The following is a 19,447-nucleotide window of genomic DNA, read 5'->3' on the forward strand; positions in this document are numbered from 1 at the left end:
AAAGGCTTTTAATTCCAGATATTTTTTATTGAATTCAAATTTCACCAGCGGCCACGGTGGGATTCGAACGCGGGTCGCCAGAACATTGCCCTGGATCTGTAATCCAGTGTCAGTACTGCTCTGCCACCTCCACCCTGGCCAGTATCCGACATGAAGGTCAACGGCCTAAAACGCTAACTGTCCATAACTGGTGCCTGGCCTGTTGAATATCAATTATTGGGAGGACAGATAGAGAGGAAATATTTCCATTGGATAGGAGTCTGGAATTAAGGATCGTAAATCAAGACAGGAATGAAATTAGAAACACCGCGACACAAAAAGGATGGTAGAGTTTCGGATTCAGTTCCACAAATTGATGTTATTGTAACTTTAAAATCTACAGCTGATCTTGAGGTTAACAAGCAGGGTCAGTTAGCAATGAGGAGAGCAAATTCAAGGTTAGTATTCATTTCTAGAGGGTTAAAAGAGCAGGAATGTGCTGCTGAGACTCTATTAGGCTCTGGTCAGACCCCATTTGGAATATTGTGAGCAGTTTTGGGCCTCACATCTAGGGAAGGATGCGCTGGCCTTTGAAGGGATCCAGAGGAGGTTCACAAGGACAATCCCAGGAACGAACAGTCTGTCATATGAGGAGCAGCTGGATCTACACTCGACGGGTGAAACTCCTAATTGAAAGGTGCAGAATACTGAGTAGCCCGGATAAATCGGATGAGGAGAGGACGTTTCCACTGGTGGGAGAGACTAGAACCCGAGGGCACAACCTCGGAGTGAAGGGACCCTCTTTTAAAGCCGAGATGAGGAGGAATTTCTTCAGCCAGAGGGTGATGTTTCTGTGGAACTCATTACCACACAGGATTGTGGAGACCAGGTCACTGAGTGTCTTTAAGACAGAGATAGGTAGGTTCTTGAGCAATAAGGGGACCAAGAATGATGGAGAGAAGGCAGGAGAATGGGGATGAGTCTCGTGATTAAATGGCCCCTTTATATATCAGTGACTTCTACTGAATAACTGACATCAAATTAGGACTTAATTGGAAGGTCTGTTAACCAGTTTGTAACAAGGCGATCAGCAGGGGATGCAATCGGGGGAGAGGGGTAGTGTTTGGGGCTGCAATCGAGGGGGATGGGGGCGATGTTCGGGGCTGTACTTAGGTGGGGGATGGTCAATATCGGTGGGGAGCTGGGGAGGGAGGGGCTGCTTCTCCCAATGTACTGTGTACACTGTGTGCTCAATATACTGAGAGATCGGGGCGCCTGCGCAAAGGTGCCCTCAGAGCTCAGTCGCCGGCCTCTGGGACTTCACTCCCCCTACTGGCATGATTTGCACTGCAGCCTCCGTATTGCACAGAGTGCCGTAAATGACCATTTCTTACCTCCCCGAATAAACGGGTGGGAAAACCTCCCATTTCCTCACTCGTTTTACACTTGGAATTTCCTTGAGAAAATTCCGCCTTAGCCAACTGGGCAAGGGCCGTAAATGAACGAGGAGTTAAACTCAGGACAGGACAGGAGAGTGGAGGGGGGGAATGGCTAAAAAAAAACTGCAGACTTTTAATGCAGTATCTTGGCAATGCTGCAAAGAACTCACCGCAGTTCAGGGCAGTCTGTCCTCCCATGGACAGCAAGATCCCATCAGGCTTCTCTGTTTGAATAATATCTGTCACAAACTCTGGGGTGACGGGTAAGAAATAAACTGTGTCCGCCTGCTTTGTTCCCACTTCATTTGTCTGCACTGAGGCGATGTTCGGGTTCATTAAAACCGTCTTTATGTTCTCTTCCTGAAAGATTAAAAGAAACAATAGCTTGAATGCTCAGTGTAGAGGAATGGATTAACCTTTCAGAAATGTAGATCCATGCTCCTACAACAGAGAGAGATTAACAATCCACAGCTCACTGCCTCAGTTAGACTTTATACACCATTCACCCCAACACACTGTTAGCCCAGTCATTCCCACTGTACACCAGCATTGTTTAACAGGGACAGTGTAGAGGGAGTTTTACTCTGTATCTAACTCCAGGCTGTACCTGTCCTGGGGGTGTTTGATGGGGGACAGTGTAGAGGGAGCTTTACTCTATATCTAACCCCGTGCTGTACCTGTCCTGGGAGAGTGTTTAACAGGGACAGTGTAGAGGGAGCTTTACTCTGTATCTAACCCCGTGCTGTACCTGTCCTGGGAGAGTGTTTAACAGGGACAGTGTAGAGGGAGCTTTACTCTGTATCTAACCCCGTGCTGTACCTGTCCTGGGAGAGTGTTTAACAGGGACAGTGTAGAGGGAGCTTTACTCTGTATCTAACCCCGTGCTGTACCTGTCCTGGGAGTCTTTGATGGGGGGGACAGTGTAGAGGGAGCTTTACTCTGTATCTAACCCTGTGCTGTACCTGTCCTGGGAGTGTTTGATGGGGGGACAGTGTAGAGAGAGTTTTACTCCGTATCTAACCCCATGCTGTACCTGTCCTGAGAGTGTTTGATGGGGGGACAGTGTAGAGGGAGCTTTACTCTGTATCTAACCCCGTGCTGTACCTGTCCTGAGACTGTTTAACAGGGACAGTACAGAGGGAGCTTTACTCTATATCTAACTGTGTGCTGTATATGTCCTAGGTGTGTTTAACAAGGACAGTGTAGAGGGAGCTTTACTCTGTATCTAACCCCGTGCTGTACCTGTCCTGGGAGAGTGTTTAACAGGGACAGTGTAGAGGGAGCTTTACTCTGTATCTAACCCCGTGCTGTACCTGTCCTGGGAGTCTTTGATGGGGGGACAGTGTAGAGAGAGTTTTACTCCGTATCTAACCCCACGCTGTACCTGTCCTGAGAGTGTTTGATGGGGGGACAGTGTAGAGGGAGCTTTACTCTGTATCTAACCCCGTGCTGTACCTGTCCTGAGACTGTTTAACAGGGACAGTACAGAGGGAGCTTTACTCTATATCTAACTGTGTGCTGTATATGTCCTAGGTGTGTTTAACAAGGACAGTGTAGAGGGAGCTTTACTCTGTACCTAACCCCGTGCTGTACCTGTCCTGGGGGTATTTAACAGGGGCAGTGTAGAGAGAGCTTTACTCTGTATCTAACCCCATGCTGCATCTCTCCTGAGAGTGTTTAACAGGGACAGTGTAGAAAAAGGTACAACAGTCTGAGGTCACGTACCAACTGATTCAGGAACAACTTCTTCCCTGCTGCTGTTAAACTTTTGAATGAACCTACCTTGCATTAAGTTGATCTTTTGCTACACCCTAGCTATGACAGTAACACTACATTCTGCATGCTCTCCTTTCCTTCTCTATGAACGGTATGCTTTGTCTGGATAGCGCGCAAGAAACAACACTTTTCACTGTATGTTAATACACGTGACAATAATAAATCAGATCAAATCAAACCAGGCAGGCAGGCAGACAGAATGAGCGACAGAACAACCAACCGATAGACAGACAGGCAGCCAGCCAGACAGGCAGGTAGACAGACAGACTGACACACAAACACACACAGCCAGACACACAGCCAGACACACAGCACTGTCTGGCAGTAGGAAATGAGAGCTCACCTTTAATGCTTTGATTGCCTGCGACCCGGAATAATCAAACTCTCCAGCCTGGCCAATCGAAAGACCTCCAGAACCCAGGACTAGAACCTTGGAAACCTGGAAGCAGCATGGGAACAATGTGAGGGAATGCAGGAACAGCGGAGAGGAGACAGCCAACTCCCAAACCATTTCATTAGCAGCGGTTTCAAGGGAAAGTGATTCCCAGATTTCTCCCGCTGCCCTTTATGGAGAGGTGCTTCCCGAAAGACCAGCTCTGACTGACGGATATCCCCCCTCCCCGGTGTGGACTTTCCCCCCACAGGGGAAACTTTCTCTCTCTCTCCCCCTTTAATGATTTTAACATTTCAATTAGATATTAAAGGAATATTTCGCTAATCCAGAAACACGTTCTGATGATTTCACCACTGACTCTGCACTGTAGCCACCTACACGGCCGATATCTCTTCCCTGAAATGTAGGGCCGGAATTGCCAACTGGGATTTTCCAGTCCCGCTGCAGTGAACGGCGGCGATTTGGCTAAACACTAAATTCGCCATTCTTGCTGGCAGTGATGGAGTGGCACGGACAGCCAGAGAATTCTACCGTCTAAAACTGGACACAATCATTCCAAAGCCCTGCACAACTGTAACACGTTTTTATCTTCCAGTCTCTGGAGATAAAGATCAATTCTTCCTCTTCATTATCATATTGTACAGGTCACCAGGAGTAATGATGGGAAGTAAAATACTCAAGAAGCCCAACTGGAAAGGAACGTAGTTTATTACAGAGGTGGTGTACGCACACTAGGCTCCACCTGGGACTACAGTTCAGCAGGCCCAGTCCGAGGCCTGCTTTATAAAAGGCCCAGGTAATGGGTCCCAGTTGGGCAGGGAGACTGGTTATAACATACTGCATTTACTTTGAGTACAAAACACAGAGAAAATGGAACACCGACCTCCAGTCTCTTGGGGGGTGGGGGAACAGCTGGCATGACGGAGGCAATGCTGGTCCCTTTCCCTTTCTTAATCAGCGAAATAAAAGCATCAAACAAGAACTGGAAAAGAGACAGTGAGTGTTAGTGATTTTATATTCAATGCAGAATGTTTCCAATGGCCCAGCACGACGCTAATGACAATATCACAAAGTAAGATATTTTCTAGCAGGTTCCCAGAAAAATACAGCCCATCGTTCCTGTTCATCCAAAGATCCAATTAGTCCCAACACCCTGCCCGCTGCCCGTAACACCACAAACTTTCCCCGTTTGCAAACCTGTATAAATACACCACCCCACACTCAGCCGCCTCTCACCCCCACCCCCACACTCACCCACCCCACCCCCACCCCCACACTCACCCACCCCACCCCCACCCCCACACTCACCCACCCCACCCCCACCCCCACACTCACCCACCCCACCCCCACACTCACCCAACCCACCCCCACCCCCACACTCACCCACCCCATCCCCACCCCACACTCACCCACCCCATCCCCAAACATAACCTCCCCGCTCGCATGCCCCCCCCGACCCTACACTCATCCGCCTCTCACCCCCACCCCCACACTCACCCACCCCATCCCCAAACATAACCTCCCTGCTCGCATGCCCCCCCTCAGCCTGCACTCATCCACCTCTCGAACCCCCTGCTCTCTACCCGAACCCACCTCATCCCCACACTCTTACTACCCCCCCCGCCACTCTTGCCCTAACTCCCCCCATTCTCACCCCAACTCCCTGCTCTACAGTGACAGACCTGTACCCACCAGTACTGTACCCCAGTGTTATACAGGGACAGACCTGTACCCACCAGTACTGTATCCCAGTGTTTTCCAGGGACAGACCCATCCCCACCAGTACTGTACCCCAGTGTTATACAGGGACAGACCTGTACCCACCAGTACTGTACCCCAGTGTTATACAGGGACAGACCTGTACCCACCAGTACTGTACCCCAGTGTTATACAGGGACAGACCTGTACCCACCAGTACTGTACCCCAGTGTTATACAGGGACAGACCTGTACCCACCAGTACTGTACCCCAGTGTTATACAGGGACAGACCTGTACCCACCAGTACTGTATCCCAGTGTTATACAGGGACAGACCTGTACCCACCAGTACTGTACCCCAGTGTTATACAGGGACAGACCTGCACCCACCAGTACTGTACCCCAGTGTTATACAGGGACAGACCCATCCCCACCAGTACTGTACCCCAGTGTTATACAGGGACAGACCTGTACCCACCAGTACTGTATCCCAGTGTTATACAGGGACAGACCTGTACCCACCAGTACTGTATCCCAGTGTTATACACAGACAGACCTGTACCCACCAGTACTGTATCCCAGTGTTATACACAGACAGACCTGCACCCACCAGTACTGTATCCCAGTGTTATACAGGGACAGACCTGTACCCACCAGTACTGTATCCCAGTGTTATACACAGACAGACCTGCACCCACCAGTACTGTAGCCCAGTGTTATACAGGGACAGACCTGTACCCACCAGTACTGTACCCCAGTGTTATACAGGGACAGACCCATCCCCACCAGTACTGTACCCCAGTGTTATACAGGGACAGACCTGTACCCACCAGTACTGTACCCCAGTGTTATACAGGGACAGACCTGTACCCACCAGTACTGTAGCCCAGTGTTATACAGGGACAGACCTGTACCCACCAGTACTGTACCCCAGTGTTATACAGGGACAGACCTGTACCCACCAGTAGTGTACCCCAGTGTTATACAGAGACAGACCTGCACCCACCAGTACTGTACCCCAGTGTTATACAGGGACAGACGTGTACCCACCAGTACTGTACCCCAGTGTTATACAGTGACAGACCTGCACCCACCAGTACTGTGGCCCAGTGTTATACAGGGATAGACCTGTACCCACCAGTACTGTATCCCAGTGTTATACAGGGACAGACCTGTACCCACCAGTACTGTACCCCAGTGTTATACAGGGACAGACCTGTACCCACCAGTACTGTACCCCAGTGTTATACAGGGACAGACCTGCACCCACCAGTACTGTACCCCAGTGTTATACAGGGACAGACCTGTACCCACCAGTACTGTAGCCCAGTGTTATACAGGGACAGACCTGTACCCACCAGTACTGTACCCCAGTGTTATACACAGACTGACCTAAACCCACCAGTACTGTACCCCAGTGTTATACAGGGACAGACCGGTACCCACCAGTACTGTACCCCAGTGTTATACACAGACAGACCTAAACCCACCAGTACTGTACCCCAGTGTTATACAGGGACAGACCCGTCCCCACCAGTACTGTACCCCAGTGTTATACAGTGACAGACCTGTACCCACCAGTACTGTACCCCAGTGTTATACACAGACAGACCTAAACCCACCAGTACTGTACCCCAGTGTTATACAGGGACAGACCTGTATCCACCAGTACTGTACCCCAGTGTTATACACAGACAGACCTAAACCCACCAGTACTGTACCCCAGTGTTATACACAGACAGTCCTAAACCCACCAGTACTGTACCCCAGTGTTATACAGGGACAGACCTAAACCCACCAGTACTGTACCCCAGTGTTATACAGGGACAGACCTGTACCCACCAGTACTGTACCCCAGTGTTATACAGGGACAGACCTGTACCCACCAGTACTGTACCCCAGTGTTATACAGGGACAGACCTGTACCCACCAGTACTGTGGCCCAGTGTTATACAGGGACAGACCTGTACCCACCAGTACTGTAGCCCAGTGTTATACAGGGACAGACCTGCACCCACCAGTACTGTACCCCAGTGTTATACAGGGACAGACCTGTACCCACCAGTACTGTGGCCCAGTGTTATACAGGGACAGACCTGTACCCACCAGTACTGTACCCCAGTGTTATACAGGGACAGACCTGTACCCACCAGTACTGTATCCCAGTGTTATACAGGGACAGACCTGTACCCACCAGTACTGTACCCCAGTGTTATACAGGGACAGACCTGTACCCACCAGCACTGTACCCCAGTGTTATACAGGGACAGACCTGTACCCACCAGTACTGTACCCCAGTGTTATACAGGGACAGACCCATCCCCACCAGTACTGTACCCCAGTGTTATACAGGGACAGACCTGTACCCACCAGTACTGTACCCCAGTGTTATACAGGGACAGACCTGTACCCACCAGTACTGTAGCCCAGTGTTATACAGGGACAGACCTGTACCCACCAGTACTGTAGCCCAGTGTTATACAGGGACAGACCTGTACCCACCAGTACTGTACCCCAGTGTTATACAGTGACAGACCTGTACCCACCAGTACTGTACCCCAGTGTTATACAGGGACAGACCTGTACCCACCAGTACTGTACCCCAGTGTTATACAGGGACAGACCTGTACCCGCCAGTACTGTACCCCAGTGTTATACAGGGACAGACCTGTACCCACCAGTACTGTACCCCAGTGTTATACAGGGACAGACCTGTACCCACCAGTACTGTACCCCAGTGTTATACAGGGACACATATTTCACTCACTTCTGTGTCTGTTGGTCCTCCCTTTGCCTCAGGATGGAACTGGGCAGTGAAAATGGGCTTGCTCTCATGCACGATTCCCTGAAACAGAAGAATGAAAACGGATTATTTTCCATTGAATGGACTCCTGCTCCCGGTTAATGACAGGACACACTTATCCTGTGCTAGCAGCAGGGTTTGTTCATTGCTGTCCTTCCAATCCGTGAGTTCATAACAGACAGGTACAGAGAGAGAGTAAGGATAATTCCAGTACAGATATTCCTGCAACAATACCTCTCTCCCTACTCTCTGTCCCTACATCAACTATAACAGTTTAAGAAGTGGGTTCACCGACACCTTCTCAAGGGTAATTAGGGATTGGGAATGGCCTAGTCAGCGAGGCCCAGAATTAAAAGGTAATTTAAAAAATCTCCCTGTCTTCTCTTCAAACAGCAAAATCGCTCTCCTCAGCATCCTTTTGGTTGCTAACACAAAGCCACATTTTCTTGCTGCTCACTGCAGTACAGGGTGGCACTGTGGCACTGCTGCCTCACAGTGCCAGGGACCTGGGTTCAATTCCCGGCTTGGGTCACTGTCTGTGCAGAGTCTGCACATTCTCCCCGTGTTGACGTGGGTTTCCTCTGCTCCGGTTTCCTCCCACAGTCTGACAGACATGCTGGTTCGGTGCGCTGGCCGTGCTAAATTCTCCCTCAGTGTACCCGAACAGGTGCCCGAATGTGGCACCTAGGGGATTTTCACAATTATTTCATTGCGGTGTTAATGTAAATAAATAAATTTTAAAACTTTAGCTGCACTCTCCCTCTCTGTGCCAACAGTGCTAACCACTCATACTGTTTGCCATGGCAGTCTTGCCCACCAGCTGGTGAACTGGTGGAACCTCTGTCAGCCCTATTAGAGAAGGCCCCTCATAAAAAGCACTCAACAGGCCTTTAGGTGGCCAGTGTCAGGTTTTCCTGTAATTAAGGACCCTCAGGGTTGGACATCGCCCCGCCTGAGAGTTCCTCCTCCATTGCAGAAAGCATCACCCAGGAACTGGATTGGGAATGGCGCGCCTTTGAACAAGGGGCGGCACGATGGCACAGTGGTTAGCACTGCTGCCTCACAGTCCCAGGGACCCTGGTTCGATTCCCAGCCTCGGGTCACTGTCTTTGTGGAGTTTGCACATTCTCCCCGTGTCTGCCTGGGTTTCCTCCGGTTTCCTCCCACAGTCTGAAGATGTGAGGGTTAGGTGGATTGGCCATGGTAAATTGACCCTGAGGGTTAGGGGGAACTAGCTAGTAAATACAGGAGGTTATGGGGATAAGGTGGTGGTCGATGCAGACTCGATGGGCTGAATGGCCTCCTTCTGCACTGTAGGACTCTATGATTCTAAAGGATTACCCCCACCTCCTTCGTCACGTTTGACTTGCAGGCTTCCTGCTTGGTGACTCCTCAAACCACAACCTCCTTACCCCAGCCTTAATCAGGTGGAGGAGGGAAGATTCCCCCCAGGGTTCTCCCATCCCAGCTCTTGTCTGATTAAATGCCCACCTGCCTCTGAAGGGGCATTCAATTTTACCCTCTGTCTTTCTCCAAAATATAAGCTGTGTGGAGGGGCAGAAACTGTCACTTTATTTTCTGTTGCCCTTGGTTTGGGTTTCTCTCCCCATATCAGGCAGATCACATGGGCCTGTCTCCGGGGCACAGGTTTATTAGGAAACCACCTCCCCTATCCAGGTCACTCTGCCTCATTTTCACTTAAAGGAAACTTTTTAAAAACTTGGCCATCTTGCGAAGTCCCATATCTACAACAACGCAAAATTCCAGCCTAAACTACAGTATTGTGGAATTCCGGGTTTGTCGGAGTGAAGAGAGATTTCCCGTGTAACTGAGGAGTTACAGCTGAAATCAGTTTGAACCCAGGTTGTTGACGTGTATTTTAACATTTAATTATAAATTGAAAGCATCAAAGCATTTTTTTTTTACTGCAATTTGTACTGATGCCAAAAAAAGGCTTCACAAGAAGCAAAAAGCAATAAGACACCGGAACAGGACTGGTTCTTGCTGCACCTAATCGCCTCGCCTTGACACCCACCAGGCTTATTACAGCAAGCCGCACTGACAGTACTGTATTCCTCACTGGTGGCAGAGTGGTTAGCACTGTTGCCTCACAGCGCCAGGGTCCCGGGTTCGATCCCCAGCTTGGGTCACTGTCTGCGGGGAGTCTGCATGTTCTCCCCGTGTCTGCGTGGGCCTCCTCCAGACGCTCCGGCTTCCTCTCGAAAGACCTGCCGCTTAGGTGCGTTGGCTAAATTCTCCCTCGGTGTTACCCGAACAGGCGCAGGAGTGTGACGACACGGGGATTTTCACAGTAACTTCACTGCAGTGTTAATGTACTTAAATAAACTATTCTTACCCCCTGTGAACGGGCTGCTTTGTCTGTGTAGTGCCCGGGAAACAATAGTTCTCACTGTATCTGCTGATAAATGGTAAATCAAAGCGAGCTGCTGTTTATTTAGTGTGGGGTTTAGTGAGTGGGTGTCATTAGCTGAAAGGTTTGGGGGTGGGTGGGGATGGACGGTGGGAGCTGCGTTGATTCCCAATAATGCCTGGTTGGACCAGAAGTCCCCCCAACGCACACCCCAATCTGGAATGTGCAACTTGACCCAGACAAGTTTGACTAGCTCTCTGTGATTGTACAGAACGGCCCAGGAGGGGACAAACCGCCTGAGAAAGCTGAACAACTCTCCCTCGCTGATCTTATCGAAGCTTCTGTAACTGTAATTGGAGCTGGCCAGTGGAACAAAAATCCTTCAACTCTGATTCAAAGAACAACACAGGAAACAGGCCCTTTGGCCCTACAAGCCCGCGCTGCCCATTTTAACACTCAGTGAGTGCCTCATTCCAATCCTTCTACCTACGGCTTCCGTCTACATCTAGTGGACTCCACAATAAAGGGGTGCAAATTTTAGGGAATTATCTGTGCGCCAGATGAAGGGAGATCCAATTTAGGGACAATTTATTGACACCAATCAGCCTAAGAGCACGTTTTTGGGGTGTGGGAGGAAACCGGAGCACCCGGAGAAAAACCCACGCAGACACGGGGAGAATGTGCAAACTCCACACAGACACCGACCCAGGGGCTAATTCTGGAGTTTTCGGCCTCCCCAAAGCGATGCAGTGACAGGACGCAGGGGGGCAGCGCCAATGCTGCAGTTCCGAGGCAGTCAACTCAAAATCCAGCAGTGCATTACAGCGCAGACGTAACCATGGCACCAAGCTAGCCCCCAGCTCTGACATCGCCGCCGCACCGTTCTAACTGGCACGTCGCAATGGGCAGCTTTTCCCTGCGGGAGAGGCTTTAATCGAGACTGGTGTACGCAGCGGGGAACCTTGCACACTAACGTGTGAAAACTGCTCCCCAAGCTGCACGCCTCTGAGCCGCATCACCACGGCAGAGGCAGCCTCTTCTGCCACACATCCACAGGCATAGCCTTCGGAATGACGGACTTCCAGGGAATGTTCCCTTCCCAACTGTACACCACCACTCTCTGGTGCGTCTGTCGCAGAATCCCCACACTGCCAGAAGAGTCCATTCGGCCCATCGAGCCTGCACTGACAACAATCATACCCAGGTCCGAACCCCATATCCCCACGCATTTATTCTGCTAAACCCCCTGACACTAAGGGGCAGCTTAACATGGCCAATCCACCTAACCCGCACACCTTTGGACCGTGGGAAGAAACTGGAGCACCTGGAGGAAACCCACGCAGACACGGGGAGAATGTGCAGAGCTGTGAGGCAGCAGTGCTAACCACAGCACCACCGCGCTGCCCGCAATCATGTGCCTCTAAAACCAGCAATTAGCATGAATGTTTCCTATAACTTGGACTCATCCACAAGTAGAGGTACAAGGGTCAGCTTTGAAATCTTTATTCCAGTCTTCATGGTGTTAGAGGGCACAGAGAGAGCTTTTTCTATTTCGACCAATCATCACTTACATTAAGAGAAATCAACCAATTGCTACCCACCCCGCAAACAAACTGACCAATCGCCATTCAACTCACAGACAGACTGACCAATCACCACGCACCTCACAGACCAACCAATCAACCACTTGGTAGACAGACAGTCCGACCAATCGCCATCTTCCTCAAAGACAGACTGACCAATCAGCATTTGCCATACAGACAAACCGACCAATCACCACTCTCTTCACAGAGACCGACCAATCACCACTCTCCTCACAGACAGACTGACCAATCACCACTCTCCTCACAGACAGACCAACCAATCACCACTCTCCCCATGGAGAGACTACCCAATCACCAGTTGGATCAGTGTTAATTTGGGATTTTGGGATGAATGGTGCAGCTATTTATGTTAAAATATTTGTTTTTCCACTGAGAGCACTTGCCTATCCAACAATACACATCTCCATCTCTGCTTACCTCATTAGTGCCATCGTTAGCATTAACAAACATCGCCTTCCATCCTTCAGGGAGGGTTGAACTATCGATAGCGTAGCCGTGATTCTGTGCAGTGATGAACGCCTGGCCATTCATTACATTCATCACAGGCTGGTTCTGTCCTCTGTGTTGGAGAAACAGGAGTTAGTGGGTGAATATTGTTAGAGATATCCATCAGCAGATCCAAGAAGATACAGCTTTACCTTCCACTCCTTGCCTCATTTCTCATCTCCTGGAGAAGGTTCAGTTTGATCTGCCTTGGCCCAGTGCTATAACTGCACTGACAGGTGTCACACCAAACTCTAACCTCAATCTCCACTGCTGCTACGCAAGTGCCTGAGGGGAACGGTACCAAACTCTGCACGAGATAAAGATTCAGCGAACACATTACACCTCGACACAAGGCAAAAACAACAGTGCTCGTTCAGGGAGAATGTGCTGAGGGCATCAAGTCAAACACACCGCCTCTTGGTGCAAGAAACTGCAATGGGCTGTGAACGAAGCCCAGTCCATCACACAACCCAACCTCCCATCCACTGACTCTGTCTACACTTGCCGCTGCCTTGGAAAAGCAGCCAGTCCAAAGATGCAGGGGTTAGGTGGCTTGGCCATGCTAAATTGCCACCTAGTGTCGGGGGGACAAGCTGGGGCTCAGGGGAAAGGGGCTGGGTGGGATTGTGGTCGGTGCAGACTTGATGGGCCAAATGGCTCCTTCTGCACTGTAGGGACCCCACGCACCCCGGACATTCTCTCTTCCACCTTCTCCCCTCAGGAAACAGATACAAGAGCCTGAAGTCACGTACCAACTGACTCAAGGACAACTTCTTCCCTGCTGCTGTCAGACTTTTGAATGCACCTACCTTATATAAAGTTGATCTTTCTCTACACCCTAGCTACGACGGTAACACTACATTCTGCACTCTCTTGTTTTCTTCTCTATGAACAGTATGCTTTGTCTGTATAGCACGGCAGAAACAATACTTTTCACTGCACACTAATACATGTGACAATAATAAATCAAATTTTAAAAAAATCAAATCTTGCTCAGGGTCCGTGGAAGGCAATTTTGGGCAGTTCCAGCACATTCCCCGGTTAGTTATCAAACCGATTACATTGAACCATCAAGGATTCCGCAGCCTGAGGAACACAGCCACAGCTCCTCAAAGAATCACGGAACAAACAGGTCATCAATCCTCCAATCCCATTCTTTGGGTCTTGTTCCAGTGCCTCTTTCCTGAAGATAACACAAGTCATTTTTTTTACCCCCCTACTTTCAAACCACTGGGCTTGCGTTTTCCTGGCACACTTAGACCCTGACAGGATCCTGACCCAATTTCCAGGATGATAGTAACTCAAGCCGGGAGACACTGCTCCCAACAAGAGACAGACCAACACCATTCATACATCCCAACAGCCACAGGAAAGTCCTGGCCGTGTTTCGATGAGAACACCAAAGGCCAAAGGGAGGGAGGGCCAGATTTTAGGCCTTGCATTGGGTTCAAAAGGTAAAAGATCTGAAGCTAGCCTGGTGGGAGAAATGTTTACTGCAGGATGGACCACAGAGACAGAGAGAAGGCGAATGACGCAGGGTAGAATTGGTTTCAGGGAGATTAGACTGCGTAGGGAGGCAGGTTCATTTCCTGGGTGGCACGGTGGTTAGCACAGCTGCCTTACAGCACCAGGGGCCTGGGTTCAATTCCAGCCTCGGGTCACTGCCTGTGTGAAGTCTGCATGTTCTCCCCGTGTCTACGTGGGTTTCCTCCGGGTGCTCCGGTTTCCTCCACACTCCAAAGATGTGAAAGTTAGATTGATTGGCCGTGCTAAATTGTCTCTTAGTGTCAGTAGATTATCATGGAATCCCTACAGTGCAGAAGGAGACCACTCAGCCCATCGAGTCTGCACCGACAACAATCCCACCCAGACCCTTTCCCCATAAGCCCACGTATTTACCCTGCTGGTCCCCCTGACACTCAGGGGCAATTTAGCATGGCCAATCAACCTAATCTGCACATCTTTGGACTGTGGGCGGAATCCAGAGCACCCGGAGGAAACCCACGCAGACACGAGGAGAATGTGCAAACTCCACACAGACAAGGCCGGAATCAAATCAGGGTCCCTGGCACCGTGACGTAGCAGTGCTAAACGCTATGCCACAACAGAGGGTAAATACGTGGGGTTATGTGGGTAGGGCCTGGGTGTGATTGTTGTTGGTATGGGCTCGATAAGCTGAGTGTCCTCCTCCTTTTGCCCTTTTGGGATTCTGAGTCCGTGGAACAAAAACAGGAAATGCTGGAAAATCTCAGCAGGTCTGACAGCATCTGTGATCGGAGAACAGACACAACGTTTCGAGTCTGGATGAGCCTTCGTCAGAGCTGGAGATAGTAGGAAATAGGGTGAGATTTATAGCATTGTGGTGAGACGGTGAGAATGCTGTGGACCTGTGGGCAGGACAGCAGGGTGGGGTGTTGGAGTGGCAAGTAACAGGAAGGTCTGGGTCCCGCTCGCAGACGGGCTGAATGTACTCAGCGAAGCGAACGCCCCGTCTGTGTTTGGTCTCTCCAGCGTAGAATTGGCCTCACTGGGAGCAGCAAATGCAATCGAGCAGATTGAAGGGGGTGTTTGCAAAGCGTTGCTTCATCTGAAAGGAGTCCTGGGACGGTGAGCTGGGGGGGGGGGGGCGCGGGGGGGTAAAGGGGCAGGTGTGGCACCTTCTGTGACTGTGTGGGAAGGTGCCGTGGGCAGGGGGTGAGGTGTTGGGTGTGGTGGGGGAGTGGACCAGGGTGTCCCAGAGAGAACGGTCCCTGTGGAATTGCTGACACGGGGGGGGGAGGAGGCAGGCTGGAGGCGGGAAAGGATTTGGTTTGCGGGAAAGATTCAGTCGCTTCCCTTTCCAAATGTTACCAAAACATTCCCCAGATGTGACGAGCTTCCACGGTGGGAATATTAAACTCCGATTTGTTAATCCAGTATCATTCCATCACAGCCACACACAGGGAAAGAGGCAGAAGAAAACAGACCACAGGAATTACTCACACGGGAAAGACTGGGAGCAGGAGAAGGCCATTTGGCCCCTCCAGCCTGCCCCACTAGTCAGTAAGGTCATGGCCGACCTGATTGTAACCTCAACCCCACAGTCCTGCCCAACCCCCCGATAACCTTTCACCTCCTCGTTAACCTAACCTTGGCCTTAAAAATAGTCAACAACTCTGTTTCCATTGCCTCCTGGGGAAAAGCACTCCAGACACTCATCACTCTTTGAGGGGAAAAAAACTCACCACATTTCTGTCTTAAATAAGTGACCCCTTATCCTCAAAGAGTGACCCCGGGTTCGAGATTCTCCGATAAGAAGCAACATCCTCTTCACATCCACCCTCAGGATCTTAAAGGTTTCAATCAAGTTGCCTCTTACTCTTCTAAATCCCAGTGAATGCAAGACTAACCTCTCCAACCTTTCCTCAAAAGACAACTTGCCCATTCCTGCTATTATTCCAGTTAACCTTCTCTAACCTGTTCCTAAAGCATTCCCGTTCTTCCTTAAATAAAGAGACTAATCATCCTTAGTCCAGATTTGGTCTCACTGACACCCTATACCTGAAACATAACCTCCCTACTATTGTAATCGATTCTCCTCTCAATAACATTCTATTAGCTTCCCTAACTACTTGCTGTACCTGTGTACTAGCCTTTGTTAATCATGGACTAGGACACCCAGATCCCTCTGCATCTCAGAGCTCTGCAATCTCTCACCCTTTAGATAATAAGCTTTTTTACCCTTCCTGCCAAAATGGACGACTTCGCATTTGCCCACATTATATTCCACTTGCCAGGTTTTTGCCCACCCATTTAACCTACCTCTGCCCCTTCGTAGCCTCCTTATGTCCTCTTCACAATTTACCCTCCTCCCTATCTTTGTGTCATCAGCAAGTTTAGCAACTATACCTTAACTCCCTTCATCCAAATCAAAGAACAAAGAAGAAAGAACTAAGAAAATTACAGCATAAGAACAGGCCCTTTGGCCCTCCAACCATATACTGACCCATGCTGCCTGTATGAACTAAAACCCTCTACCTCTCCAGGGACCATATTCCCATCCTATACATGTATTTGTCAAGCTGCCCCTTAAGAGTCACTACCGTATCCGCTTCCACTCTCTCCCCCGGCAACAAGTTCCAGGCACCCACCACCCTCTGTATAAAAAACTTGCCTCGTACATCATCTTTAAACCTTTCCCCCGCACCTTAAATCTATGCCCCTTAGTAATTGACTCTTCCACCCTGGGAAAAAGCTTCTGACTATCCAAGTTATTTATATAAAGTTGAGGCTGTGGCCCTGTGACACACCACTCATCATATCCTGCCAACCGGAAAAATACCCATTTATGCCAACTCTCCGTTTCCTGCTAGCTAGCTAATCTCCTATCAATGCCGATAGGTTACCCCCTACAACATGAGCTTCTATTTCCCACAATAACCTTTGATGTGACACTTTACCGAATGCCTTCTGGAAACCTAAGTACAGTACATCCTCTGGTTCCCCTCAGCCTACGTGACTCCTTCAAAGAGCTCCAGTAAGTCGGTTGAACGTGATTCCCCTTTCACAAAACCATGTCGACTCTGCCTGATTGCCTTTCTTTCCCCCAAACGGCCGGTTATAACGTCGTTAACAATACTTTCCATGGGGGTTTCTGGTACCTGTTTCCCATCGGCAGTTTGTAGCAGTTGGCACCAGCAGCCAATGCCGTCAGCTGGTTCCCCATACAGATGCCAAACACTGGCTCAGGACGATTGCTTTTAATGACCTAAAGAAGAATATAAAAATAACCATCAACTACAACCCGAAGTGCTCTTCCGGCAGCGAGGCACTGGGACACTCAACACGACTCAACCCCCTGCATTAGAAAAGAATTGACCACTTTATAAAACATTTAGCTGACGGCTACATCGAACAAGAAACACCGCCACGCTGAACGAGGTACCTTGTGTACGTTTGCGACCAATTGCTTTGCCAGTGTGGGATCCCCGGGACCGTTGGAAAGGAAGAGTCCGTCATACTCCATGTTAGTAAAATCATAATCCCATGGGACTAAATGTAACTCAACGCCTCTCTGGAAAAGGAGAATAGCAGCAGTTATTATCATACTCCTCGGGCCTCATTTACTATTGAGAAATGGGCAAAAACGTGCAGTCCCCTCGTATCAAAAGGAAAACTATGCAACTGTTCTCCTTAAACTCAAAGTCATTGCCCTGGCAGGAGTGAGCTACACAAGAGACATTCCTGGTCTGGAGTGTTGGAAGATGATCCCAAGTGCTCAGCACCTTGGCCGTGAGGTTCACAGCAGTTGAATAGCCCATCAATTTACAGGCTACAATTCAAGAAGGAGGAGGAGGGATCAGGGAGGATGTGGGAGCCTGCCCCCTAGAAAGCAGGCGAGTCAACGCCACTACAGTGGGGGGAGAACGTGCAAACTCCACACATTCACCCAAGGCTGGGTTCGAACCCGGGTCCCTGGTGCGGTGAGGCAGCAGTGCTAACCACCGCGCTCAGTAATAAACACTGTAACATTTCCCAGCTGCCTCACAGGAGACAAAAATTCAGATACAGAAGCTTAACTAAGGCGGATTTCAAATAGCAATTCAAAGGAGAGAGACAGAGAGAGACAAAGATGTGGTGAAGTTTAGGCAACTCCACTTGAGGAGATGCAAAGGGACAGACAGCCCATAGAGACTCCCGTTCAAGATGTTATAAAAGGGCATTTGGAAAAATTTAAGCAATCAGGCGGAGTCACCATGGTTTTGTGAAAGGGAAATCATGTTTACTCAACTTATCAGAGTTCCTTGAAGAAGTAACATCTGCTGTGGGTAAAGGGGAACCAGTGGATGTACTGTACTTAGATTTCCAGAAGGCTTTCGATAAAGTGGCACTCCAAAGATTAGTGAAATTGAAATGGGATTGTGCTCATACTTGCACAAATATTGTTGCAATTTTTAGCAGGATTTTCCAGTCCCCCCGCCCATTGGCATGTTTTCCAGTGGTAGAGGCTACTTGCCATTGGTTGTTGGCAGGATGTTCCGGTCCCATGTCTACGGAGTTTTGCACGACCTGCTGCCAGAGAACCCGCCACCGGAGGGTGAGCGGGGTGGGGCAGGACTGGAAGATCCTGCTAGGGGAAGGGCTGGAAAATCCTGTCCAATGAGTCTTCAGTTACTAATTGCCCCCAAGTTCATGGCCCTACATGGAACTGCAGGCAAATATCGGGACAATAATGACCCATCCCATAAAACCTAACTTTCCAGGGAAACAAGGATATCTATTAGATCCCGCGGGAACAGAAACTGGAGGTTACCAATGCAGTGGAGGAACATTAATGTTATAGCTCGCGGGTGTGGGTGAGGGGCAAGTAGAGAGAGAGAGAAATACCTTCACAAGAAGTCGGATGATGTTGTGCTTTATCCCGCAGTCCACCGCGACAATCTTGATTGGATTCCCTTTGCCGTAGATTTTAATTTCCTGCCAAAATACAGTGAGTTGTGTCACACGGCAGGAACATTCCACCCTTAACCTGGTGGAACTGTGTCACACACCGACGCAAACACTTTATACACACCCCTCCCTCCATCGAACCCAACTCAACAACGTCAGATACTCTTATCCCATTCCTTGCGCTTATCGTGGGATTTCACACCCGCACAATAAAGCCAGAATGATCACTCCAGCCCCCAAATACTGTACACCCCACCCCCCCCTCCCCGATACATCCCAACCACTCCCTCCACTTCCACCATTTTCATCTATTAATGTCACATTAACACTGCAATGAAGTTACTGTGACAATCCCCTGGTTGCTACACCTGTTCGGGTACACCGAGGGAGAATTTAGCAGGGCCAGTGCACCCAACCCGCATGTCTTCCAGACTGTGGGTGGAAACCGGAGCGCCCGAAGGAAACCCA

General features: G+C 49.8%; 1 protein-coding gene across 1 annotated transcript in view; it reads right to left on the reverse strand.

Moving 5' to 3' along the window:
• The window catches only part of cps1 (carbamoyl-phosphate synthase 1, mitochondrial), a 100,441-nt gene that overhangs the window by 51,921 nt on the left and 29,073 nt on the right, over nt 1-19,447 (reverse strand). The window contains 8 exon segments of the mRNA XM_080198494.1: nt 1,589-1,778; nt 3,538-3,633; nt 4,472-4,570; nt 8,054-8,131; nt 12,482-12,623; nt 17,191-17,297; nt 17,475-17,603; nt 18,917-19,006. Of these exon segments, the coding sequence (XP_080054620.1) occupies nt 1,589-1,778; nt 3,538-3,633; nt 4,472-4,570; nt 8,054-8,131; nt 12,482-12,623; nt 17,191-17,297; nt 17,475-17,603; nt 18,917-19,006 (931 nt within the window).

This window comes from Carcharhinus amblyrhynchos, chromosome 11, assembly GCF_965287045.1.
Source record: "Carcharhinus amblyrhynchos chromosome 11, sCarAmb.v2.hapA, whole genome shotgun sequence".
In the NCBI taxonomy this organism is placed as follows: domain Eukaryota; kingdom Metazoa; phylum Chordata; class Chondrichthyes; order Carcharhiniformes; family Carcharhinidae; genus Carcharhinus; species Carcharhinus amblyrhynchos.